Raw genomic sequence first — 12,096 nt, forward strand, 5'->3', positions numbered from 1 at the left:
CCAAGACAGCTATTCCTCCTAAGCCATTGCAAGGTAATTATCTTGCTTTGAATACATTTGTAATTTATCGCAACCAAGAATTCTTAAAGCATCTTTGTTAGGTATTGTCATTATTTTCTTCTAAGAAAGTGGTGTGAAGAAGGCCTTGAATGCTGGCAGAGGTGACAGATCTAACTAATTTACTTACCTTTTTGCCTCTATTTTTTGCATCACAATTGCTCAAGTGTTTTCTTTTGGGTTTTGTTTCCTGTTGTAATCAAAATGGCTGAGCAGTAGATACTAATATATGATTAGGATGAAGCCGGAAACACAGAAGCACCTTCAGTCTCTGCATTATTCCAATTTCTTCAAAATAATCACTGTGTAGCCCTTGCTCTTACTTCTCTTAACAGCTGCAGTCAAAATAGATGCCCTTCCCCAATAAAAGTATCTGTTCGCCTCACTAGATGAATGAAATATCTTTACTTAAAAAGTAAGGGGGTTTTCTGTAAATGTCTCTCTGAAAAAAGGCAACATAATTAATGGAATGTTTTTTTATTAGGCAAATGATGCTGCTTACCCGTAGTCAATTGTATTGCTGCAGAGCATTCTGACAGTTTGTCTGAATTATTTGTGTGCTAGACTTTAAGCTCTTTGGGCAGGAACAATTCTCTCCCAGCATAAGATACATATACAACATTCTGGGTTGACGGTTGGACTCGATGATCTTAGAGGTCTTTTCCAACCTTAATGATTCTATGATTCTATGATTCTATGATTAAACATAATAAAAAAACCTAAAAAATCCACTTCTGTCTCTGCAGGAAAAATGCTGAGAAGTCTGAAAGGACTTGTCTACCATCCTCTAAAGGTAAGTCCTGTAATAGTGTGATGCTGCTTCCAATATTTCAGCTGTCCTGTGATCTGGAATGACAATTTACAACTGTAAAAAGTGAGATTCTTCTTACATTCGTCATCTAAAAACTTGGCGTCTCCTATGAGCTGGTTGTGTAAACTCCCATTATGGGCAAAGGAAAGAGAGCCTGTGTGTGTTACTCCTTCTACATTTCTCTCCCTTGGCTGGAGAGAGAGAACATGCAAGCAAGCCTGGATAGTTGGCTTAAATAAGACATTTGCTAGAGACTGAAGTTAGCATTCTGAAATGTCCAGAATGCTGAAATTCTACATCTCCAGTGCAAGTGTTTCTCAGAAAACAGAATCTACTTGCTCTGCACTGCTGGAAAGTGCAAAGGAAGGAGTCCTTTATACAGAACAGAACCACCAGCCTTTCAACAAAGCCTGTGTTGCTGGTGGGAAGATCATTTTGCTAAAGATGGCTCAGTGCTTCAGGTGGGTGTAGTAATATTAGCTCTGCCACAACAACACAGCAGCACTATGTTATCAGTAAAGCTTCCTTATATTATAAACAGCATAATGAATTAATGTTGCATATCTGGAATGACTTCCTAGTGGTAAAGAATTAAAGTTGTTTTGTTTGCTGTTGTCTTTTAAATGCTTTTTCACTAGTACATAGTGATATGCAGCCATTAAAGAGGATGGCTATGTAACTACTTGTTTCCAGAGATGAGATTCTGGTTGTGCAGTACTGTACTTATGATGGCAGCCTTTATGAAATAAACAGTCTTTTCTAGAGACTAAGATATGTGGAATCATGTAGGAACAGCTCCACCTTATGGCACATGACTTTGTGATTAATCTCCACGTACCACGTGATAGTTTGCTGCCATTTCAGGGATCTGAGTTAAATTACTCTGTCCTTTGGCAGATGGAAACTTGCTATAAAATCCACTCTACACTACGAGCATAAACTGCGTTAAAAGATGATGTGAAAATGTGAGAACCTTATGTACGTTAGGATTTACTACGCAGTGAGCCAGAAAGTTATATGTATATGTTTCTGGCATTCTGTGTGAAGCCAAGGGGATAAGCCACTGTCTTCTGTTCAGGAGGAGGGACCAAGTGGCACTTTGCTACTATAAAGTCAGACTATATAGTGCATTAGCAGTGGTATTCTAGATCAGTCAAAGGTATTCTTGTAGCCTGTTAAAAATGCAGGTGCACTTGGCATGAATTTTGTAAACGGAAACACAGTAATTCATAAAATGCAAGTCTGTATCTCTTAAATTCAGGATAACTGTGAGTAGTGTTGTATTTACTACTTTAGGAACTTGTCTTGATTTTGTAGCACTTCAAAGAGTTAGGAAGGATTTCATGTCTCCAGGTACTTAGAAGCTGCTTGTACAGCCCAGCACAGGCTACAGTCCACAAAGGAAAAGTTCCAAAGCACTACAAGGCTAGATGGTGATTTTGAGGAAGACATATCATGCTATGGCTCAAAGAAGTGATGTCGTAAAACGGCATCCTTCCAGGACAAAGATGTAGTAATTTAAAGATAAAATACAGTCTGTTGATGGAAAAATAGAAATTCTATGTATTTGGCTGCAAGAAAAGAGGACTGGACTTCAAGACATATCCCTCTTACACTTGCATCCTGTCTTACTGTGCTGTCCTCTACTCCCTTCCTAGAACTTACTAGGAACTGGCTTTTGTGCCATAGAGAATCCAACTCCTGCAGATCTTCTGAGATTGTGCTTTTAAAAAAGTGGTATTGCTAATAGTGGTTTGACTAAGTATCATTCAAGTAAAGTCTTGAGCTGAGTCTAGACACACATAAAAACTGAACACAGAGCAAGAAGTTGATCCTTGGTTAATTTTCATTCACTGTTACACAGATCAGGAACAAGGATTTGTATGGTACTCCAGAGAAAGGATGTCCACCGAGCAGTGAGCTTGCCTTTTCTTCTAAGTGAGCAAAGCTCACGGCCCCAGGACGTTCACTTGAGATTTGAGGAGGAGGGAATGTAGGATGTTCAAAGAAAATGAGAGGGACTATGATTCCAGGCTACAAATGACTTAGGGCTGACATTTTCTAGGTGAACAGGTGACAATAGTTGCTTGCTCTAGTTATTAATGTATTAAATTAGCATCTTAGTGCCTTGCTCTAGGCTGTAAATTAAGTCACTTCTGTGGACTTAAAACTAAACGTAGCCAAATAAGACATCTTAATTGATCATTTAGATTTGAGGAGGAAAAGAGCATTGTCGGAACAAGAGAAGGTGGTGTTAAAATGTGATGACAAAAGTGAATTTTTAGTGATCTTCCATATTTACTTTGCAGTAGTTTGTTCTATAAGTATCTAGTGTTGAGTACAAACCGGTTTAATTCCTTCCCTAAAAGAACAGTACTGAAATGCTGATTCAGGAGTCCATTGTGTGTTTAACATGGGATGTGGGGTAATCCGACATTACACTTTCTTCTGAGTCCTTGTGGCTTTCAAATGAACCCCTGAGGAAAACTCGGATGACAGCAGAATTGCATCATGCCAGGGAGAACTGAAACAGCTGTTCCTGTCTCTAAACTTTAGTTTATGGCTACTCTCATCTCTGCAGACAGACAAAATAGGAAACTACTTGCTCTGTTTACAGTGGAGCCTGCAACTGTTCCAGTCAGTAATGTGAAGGGTGGCTTTCAGTTTTGCTTGCTTTGGTCACAGCCTCTGTTTGCAGTATATACTTTTTTTGTTCATTGACAAATGCTCATATTTTCTTTCACCATAACATAACAAAATGCTTGTTATTCTACTACTCGCTTTCTTGCCTATTTTGGCTAGGCTTTACAGGCATGCTTCAGCAGTCTGTCTATGGAAGAAAGAATTAATCAGCTTAGCTGGCTGTTTCAGTGTCTCAGCCACGTCTGTATTGTAATGAAAGAGTCTGTATGCAGGGACACAGTTAGGAAAATCAGTGCAGGGAATGTAATTATAAATATCAAATAGTGGGCAGCACTGCACTAATCCCTCAATAATTGAGGTGATTATGGATTACTAGACAGCTTGAATTTTCAAGGTACTAGCTACTATTCATCAGTGAAGGCAGAAACATTGTGGGAACTTCCCAGCAATAAGACCTCAATGGCTGTACTTGTGCTCTTAAGCAATCTTGAAGGGGATAACTCTTTCAGGTACAGGCTTGGCTCTCTAGATGACTTAAGGTGGTAGATGACTTGAGTGAATGGAAATGGTTCAGAAGCAGGCATCTAAACATGAAATGTGGTTCTAAAGCATGTGGTTTTTCATGACGAATTTACATTCTAATGACGAATTTTTATTCTCATTGCAGAGAATTCTCTTCTGTATTGCACGCTACATTGACCCAATCATAATGTGCAATGAGAGTACAAAACAAACTACTACCTGGATTTTTGACCAGTAATCTTTGACTGCTGAGAAGTTTGTTGTCTGTTTGCCTTTTTCTTTCCTTAGTTGGACCACGGGTATGCCCTCCATATGGCAGCCAAGGATTGCTTAAGTTCCGTTGTCAACCAGGATGTCCAAACACTGGCAGAAAGAGCAGTTTTCTATACCAGCGAGAATGACCCGGTGAGTTACTGCCACAACTGTTAGTGTCAGACAGCAGGTGCCTAAATTCCATCAGTCTGTCTGTGGACATGCTGGAGCCAGGAGTGCTTACTGGGATCGTGTTGTTCTAGTAAACGTAAGGGAAGGGAGTACACAGGCCTAGTAATAGGCATCTAGACCGTGATCCCCAGCCCAAAGGAAAACAGGCCATGGCTGCGCAGTGCACCTGCCTGGGTTTAAACAAGACAGGGCTGGTCCTCTGCCTGAAAGCTCCTGGGAACAAGTATTGATTCCTTCTCTGTAGTTGCATAGATAAGATAGACTGTGTGTTGTAGAAACTCAGATGCGGCTTAGCTCGTCATCAGACACCATTAATTTCAACTCCGGGGTTGTATTCTTCCCTGTCTAACCTCCCCAAATTGGCTATGAAGGGGGATAAAAACACACCCCAGATGACCTCAGCACAGCTCTCCAGCATCATAATTCCAGCCTCACACTCTCCGTCTCAGGCACAAAATGAAGTGCAATAAATGAATGGAATAAGCCTCTGAGGTGCTTTTCTGCTGCCTCTGTAATTGGAGTCTTTCAATACTGATTCCTCTGGGGTCTCTATGGAAACAGCAGCATGCAGATGATCTTACTCACGTGATGCGAGTGTCTCTATAGATTGCACAGAAGAGTCCAGATGGCAAGGATTGTCCCCACTGTCCTGTGCCTACCATTTACGTTGCCAGGCAACTGGCTTTGGCATTCTGACTTCACATGCCTGATGTTTGGCGACAACCGCCATTGCTTATTAATTTATCAGATCAGCGTTCCTCAGACTTGCTGTATTGCAGGTCGCGTATTGCAGCAAAGAGGCTCCGCTGGCTCGCTTCATCAGCAAACCCGATAGCTCTGACTGCACTCGTACTTGTGCACCATAAAGTCCCATTAAAAATGGATTAAGACTACCAGATGAAAACTAAATTTTTAATAAGACTTAGCTTTTATATACCTTTCCGTTAGCAAAGCTCAAAGTTACTAAACATGAGGATAAAGATACTGACCCACTTTACAGATGTAGGAGCTGAAGAGTGAAGGAATTTGCCCAAGGTTATGCAGCAAGTCAGTGATGAAACTGAGAATGAAAATGGTCTCTGGAGTACTGCTCCTCTGTTCGAGTCCATAGATAACACTGCCATGCAGAAACACTGGTGCTGTTAGTCTGTGTCCAACACGTGCAGGAAAACTCTAGGGAATCCAGCCCAGAGTCTGAAATACAGCTCTGCGTGGAAAAAGACTGAAGTCTCTCTTAATAGTTCTCCTCTTTAGTCTATCTCCAAGTAACATCTCCTTACAGCAGAGGAGCTATAGACTAGGTTTTCTAAATTTTCTTCCTGTTGCTAAGATGTACTGACCAGTAAACACCAGATTGGCAACTCAAGCAGCTTAGAGAGCAGTTTGCTGAAATTACCAAATGGTTTCTTCATATAAATAGTTTGGCAAACTGGTGGGTACCTCGAATCCTCCAGCTGTACCAAAGTAAACCATACAGTCCAGGACGCATTGACCTGTCCTCAGTAAGGTACAGAATAGGGGTGTAGTTACCATGGGCTTTTCAGAGTGGAGGGGGGGCAGAATATAAGAGAACAGGCATGTTGCATGCTGGAAGACTGAAATTCTGGTCTGAGGAAAGGGAGGGAGACTAACACATAGCAAGAATCCTGGGGCTAGAGAATTCCCGGGTCTGCAATAGAGCTGCAGCAGTTGCGCATGAAGAGTCTGTCTGGGAAACTGGGAAAAGCAAAATAGTCATAGCAAAAGCAGGCAGTAGTCAAACCTGTAGGTACAGCTGTTCACACGGTTACAGGTGAGGAATACAGCAGGCAGCCAGGTTAGGGTAGCACTACTCATCACAACCTTCTTTCCCCATCCATTCATTCTGGTTGAACCATTTGTTAGCCAGACTGCACAGGTGAACAACCAAGCCCACACCAGTATTGTTCTGGGCCTCAGTAAATTAAGCCCTGGGTCTACACCAAAGCTAATAAGGAAAGTCTGGATCAGCCCCCAAATCTGCTAAAGCTGGCAGAAATAATGACTGCTTCTTTTTCTTTCTGAATAGTAAATAAAACTACTTTTCCTGGATCATTATTATGCAAAATAAAGAAAACAAGGAAGTTGTTATATTCTGATTCCATCTCAATCAAAATGGAAGCAAGGGATTGGCAAGAATATAGGGAAGGATTTTTTGACTTTAAATCCATGGAAAAGTGCAGAAAGCGCAGAGCAGGACATGACATAAGCTTCAAAGCTTGGCACAAAGCTGCTAAAAAAGCCAGACAAAGCTTGGCACAAAAGCTGCTAAAAGTCACACAGGAAATACTGCAGAATAGTCTATCTACTGTGCTAATTATACAAGACACAAAAACTGATGAGTAGACCACGAGTAAATAAATAAGTGCTTTACAAGTATTGGATGGTAGGAAAATAGAATAAATAATGAAGGGAAAAAACAAGGATGTATAACAAGGCATGAAACGGGTATTAAATTTTCAGATACTAGTAACAACCACTTCTTAGAGTGTGTATTCAGAGATCTTAAAGTAGTCATTATAAATAAATGCAGAATGATTCAAGTCCGCTGGAGGAATAATACTGACCACTTATGTCATAACAAGGGTCTTGAAATTAGTGCCCCAGAAAACAGCGTTCTCAAGCAGCCAGTACTAGTTAAAAAGGAATTACTATTGAGAGACAGCAAAGAACAAACCAGAAAACATAATTTTGTCTCAACTTAAAGAAAGTAAATTTGAATCTATCAGATAACTCAAAAGGGAATCATACTACTGTTAAGATATTGTGGTGACCAGAAGTACAAGTGGACTAATAAAAGATTAGATAAATTCATAAAGCATAAGGCCACCGGTGCCCACAAAGTACAATGGTTCATATACAAGCTCAAGAAATTCCTTTATTGTTTATTGCCAGGTAGGGTATCTTTTCTTTAGACGACTCCTTAGCATCTGCCAGTAGTGTCCTGATACTACAATTCCCGTTTTACTTTAATATGCTAGTTCTTCTGACTCTTAGTAAGTAGATACTCGCTTTGATTGAGTGTTCCCTCCCTGTTCCATTGTCACAGGCCTTCTGTATCCAGAAAAAAGGTATCAGACTTTCCCGAGTGTTACAGTTTGCATTTTACCTTCCCAGGCCAACCACACAGAACACCACGAGGGTCGCCATTATAGCATTCCACTTGAGGAGGTGAAAGCTGTCTTTCCACATGGACTGCCCTATCGCTTCCAGCAGCAGGTACTTTGTCTTAGAGCAGATTTGTAGGGAGTGGACTGGTATGTGGGAAGAACCAGATCCATTGCGTAACTACGATGCTTTCCTGTTGGAATAAGAGAGTGACATGCTGCAAGAATGCAATTATTCCTGGTCCTTACTGTTATTTTCTACATCTAAAAGGTATCAGTCAACCTAACAATCAGAATAGCGGTAGAAGGCTGTGAGGATTCCACCTTTGGCAACATTCTATCCAGTATGTTTCATCTCTAACTTTTGAGTACATAGTAAATTACAGAAATATTTTCCACAGTTACCTTTCCGTATGAAACAGGCTGTCTCATGAAGGTAAGTTTATATCAGCAACAAAACATCTTCTTGATTTCTGTTGTGAGACAGATCATGCTGTGACTGGATCAGGCTTCGTAAGCAGCTAACAGAGACTGCCTACTTGAGTTTAGGAACAGATTTCCTATCTGTGAGTTAGTAATTTAGGTGGTTGACTTTTGATTCATTGACCTCGATCTCTGGGAAGGTGATGGAACAGCTAATCCTGGAAACCATTTCCAGGCACACAAAGGACAAGAAAGTCATAGGGGCAGTCAGCACGGCTTCACCAAGGGGAAGTCATGCTTGGCCAACCTGATAAACTTCTATGATGATATGACTGGCCTGCTAGACGAGGGGAGAGCAGTGGACATTCAGCCCTGCACAGTACCAGAGATGGAGTCATGTCAGGAACAGCTGTAGTGCGCCAGCACCCGGCTTCTTGTTCATGCTCTGTTCCTTTTCTCAGATTAAGACCTTCAATGAAGCCTGCCTAATGGTGCGAAAACCAGCTCTAGAACTTTTCACTTACCTGAAAAGCTCCAACTTTGCACACCCAGCTGTCAGATATGTGATCTGTATCTTTTATCGTTACTTGACGATGAAATGCAAATTAAGTGCAAGCAGGTGTGTTTACACAAATGAGGGTGATGTTTTGATCATATGCTGACCACTGTGGTTTAGTCTTCAGGAGGTGGTTCTACCACGTCCGTTGTCAGCAAAGCTAGTCCGAGAAGTTCATGAACCTCGTATACTTTTATTTTAAGCCAGATTTGGCTTATGGCACAGATCCATAAATAGAGCTATCAGCACAACTAAGGGAATGGGAATCATCAGCTCTGATACAGTGGGCTGGGAGGATAGAGAGGGAAGGAACTCTTTAAGCTAGGTTTGCTGCTGAACAAAAGCATGGTGGAACGCCATCCCTGCTTTTACGACCTTTGAACTTCCTTTATGCCTTTTGCGAAAGAATTACAGTCAAATATAAATTGAAGTGTTTTCTGGAGACTTTCCTTGACAGTCCATGTTGGAGATGGCGAGAAGGGAACAGGGAAAACCATGACTCTGTGTCACGTGGTTCACTACTGTGCAAGGCAAGGCTGGCTGGTGCTGCACATCCCAGATGGTAAGAACACCGATGCTGCCTGTGTTACTACATCAAATACACTTGCTGATCAGAAGATGCTCCTTCAAGTGAAAGGTGTAGGGTAGGCCACAGCAAATTATCTTTGTTTTTTCCATAGCGGAGAAGGCTTATAAAGCACAAACCCCCAAAATAAAGTAGATCATAATTAGTTATTTTCACATGCTTATAGTCAGTCTTTTTTTTCCCCACTGTTAACAAGTATGACAGGAGACATATTGTGTGTGGATCTGTGTGACCTCCTCTGTTCTCAAGGGAGAGTCTTGTCCGTTAAGGATGGCGGACTTTTCTTACCGGCGTAGCAGAATAAGGATGAGAGATACAAACACACACCCCACTACCCTACTCGTACAATTATTTTGACTGAAAAAAAAAGCAACTGTTTTCTTTTGCTTACAGCTCATCTCTGGGTAAAAAACTGCAGGGAGCTTATGCAGTCTTCCTATAACAAAGAACGGCTTGATCAGCCTTTGCAAGCATCTTCCTGGCTCAAGAACTTCAAAACCTCAAATGAGCGCTTCCTAAAAGAGGTTTGTAGAGCCTGTCAAGTTGTTTTGGTTAGTAGCTAAGAAATACCCACAGGATCATCTCCCAGGGACTGCATGTGCCTGTGCTTCCTGTCATTGAGCACCTTGACATGAATTCTAGATTTGCTCATTTTCGAGAAATGCTTCATGTATTAATGCACACGCTCATGTTGCATACAAACCCACAAGCCCTACCCTTCACTGGAATTCAATTTTTGTGGAAAAAGAAGTACTTTAAATCCCCCCTGTGGGGATGGCTATTTGCAATGAATACCTCTCCCACATTCTGCACTAGTCTTTAACACTGGCAAAGAACCAGGAATCTTGCCATCCAGACTTGCCAAGCTGCCTTTGCACTACTTTGTTCCCAGTTTAATTGTAGTTCTCTTACTGCAGATAAAAACACAAAAAAAATACATGTGGGGCAAACGAGAAAGCACGGAGGAGGGCAGACCGTTGGGTGAAGTGGTGGAGCAGGTAAGGAACAACAAGTGCGTCTGGCTTTGTCTCACCTTTTATTAGAAGATCCCATTATTGTGTATGTGGAACAAATTGCTTCTAAAGATCTTACAAATACCAGTTCTAGGAAATGGAAGGCATTTCCCTATCAACAAGGTGGCTACAAAAACCATTGTGGAAGATGTGATGGATCTGTAAAGGAAGCTGTACGAAGAACTTGGGTAGAAGCGAAAATTAGAATTTGAAAGTTTCTACTTCTTTGATGCTCAGTACCTTAGACCAGATTGCCCCTTTGAAAGGAACGAACAGAGCGTTGACTGTCGTTTTATCTTCCTTCCCCCTTAGAAAGGACAGACAGTGCCCAAAGTTGCCAGCGTTATATGTTAACAAGAAAACCAACCTGAGTTACGTGCTTTTTCCTACTTGAAGGGTTTAGCTCGCGTGAGAAATGCCAGCGATGCTGTAGGGGTTGTGCTGAAAGAGATAAAGCAGCAATGTCATCTTGGCTCATTCCGACTTCTTGTGGCAGTGGATGGCGTCAACGCGCTCTGGGGAAGGACTACGTTAAAGAAGGAAGACAAAAGCCCCGTAAGAAGCGATCTGCTCTGATGATATTTCTGCATTCCTACTGCAAGGGAGAGCAGGGGAGGGTGTTTTGTTCATTTTTAAGTTCTATAGTAATCCCTGAAAGACGTACGTTTGGCTTTGCCAGCTTGGAGGAACCTGCAAAATTCATATTGTGTTCAGACCGTTTTTACTGAAGAAAGTTCTCTCAGTAAGAAAAAAGCGCATCTGTGTCTTGTTACAGCATGAAAGGTCTGGGCATTTCTCTATGTAACATGACTAATGCTGAATGCTACAGTGCTAAGCCAAAGCAAAGAAAAAAATGTGCCTAAATGATGCAAATGATCCTTCCAGTCTAATTTAAAGTACGGGAGGGGAATTTATGTCTCAGATAGAAACTGCTGGCAAAAAAAGTGATACAGACAATCTTCACCAGGTTTCTCCAGAGGAGCTGACGCTCGTGTACAATCTAAGGAAGATGATGATGAACGATTGGGTGAGTTTGGTCTGTACCTTTGGGTGTGTTATTCTCAGCTTTTAAAGCTACACACTGATAAGCATAAAACTACAAATCTAACATCACACTGTTCCTTCAGCGACGGAGAGCGTGAGCATAGTGCGACTGTTAAGGGGTAGTATCTCATCAGTGTTTCTGACATCATCTGAAGAGAATAAGAACAGGGCAAATATGCTTTTCTTGATTACCATGCCAAACTCCAGTTTATGACTCATGCTTTTAGAGCTAAAGGTATTCAGAGCTAATGACACTTTGTTTTATGATTTTTTGAACTAATACGACCTTTCAGTTCCTAAAAAACACTGCTGAACTTTTTGCTATAGGAGGTCAATTCCTTCTGCTTCTTTTCCAATCCCCTGGGTGCTAATACCTCTAACAAGTAGTCTTCAGATTTGAAAGTATACAGAAAAGTCCTTTTTAAAGTATTTCAGTTGTTTCAGCTGAAAGCTATTTATAGTTAGGAATGACACTTTTAAACGTCAGCACTGGAAGCCCCCGCGCTGTGTTCCCTGGGCCGCATGTGTGCTTGGAGTAGCCTGGGTTAATGTAGTGAGGAACATTTTAATAAGTCCATTATACAGAATTTTGCAATTGAAGTAACTATAAGATCAAAGAAGAAAATATTGTTTAGAATCAGTCTGTAACTATTTCACAAATACTACGTTTGCAGCTAAAAGGGTTTCTCATCTACCTTTCCTTTAGAACGGAGGTGCTATTGTGACAACCCTCAGCCAGACCGGCTCTCTCTTCAAGCCCAGTTCTGCCTACTTGCCCCAGGAATTGCTGGGAAAGGTGAGCCCTGGCCTCTCTTTTTTTCCCCCCTTCACACTGGGAAACAAACAGACATCCCGGTTTGGGATCTGCCTCC

The 12,096-nt window shown here is 41.4% G+C and overlaps 1 protein-coding gene across 1 annotated transcript; it reads left to right on the top strand.

Annotated features, from left to right (window-relative positions):
- Positions 1–808: 808 nt before the first annotated feature.
- Positions 809–12,020, top strand: DAP3 (death associated protein 3; the record flags this gene model as incomplete). The annotated part of the gene is made up of 10 exons (XM_009583520.1): positions 809–850; positions 4,322–4,438; positions 7,613–7,714; positions 8,487–8,595; positions 9,051–9,143; positions 9,561–9,691; positions 10,085–10,165; positions 10,577–10,735; positions 11,148–11,207; positions 11,931–12,020. Coding segments are annotated over exons 1-10 (984 nt in total), but the record flags the coding sequence as incomplete, so codon positions are not given.
- Positions 12,021–12,096: the final 76 nt, after the last annotated feature.

Source organism: Fulmarus glacialis, unplaced genomic scaffold (genome assembly GCF_000690835.1).
Source record: "Fulmarus glacialis isolate BGI_N327 unplaced genomic scaffold, ASM69083v1 scaffold49158, whole genome shotgun sequence".
NCBI classification, from domain to species: domain Eukaryota; kingdom Metazoa; phylum Chordata; class Aves; order Procellariiformes; family Procellariidae; genus Fulmarus; species Fulmarus glacialis.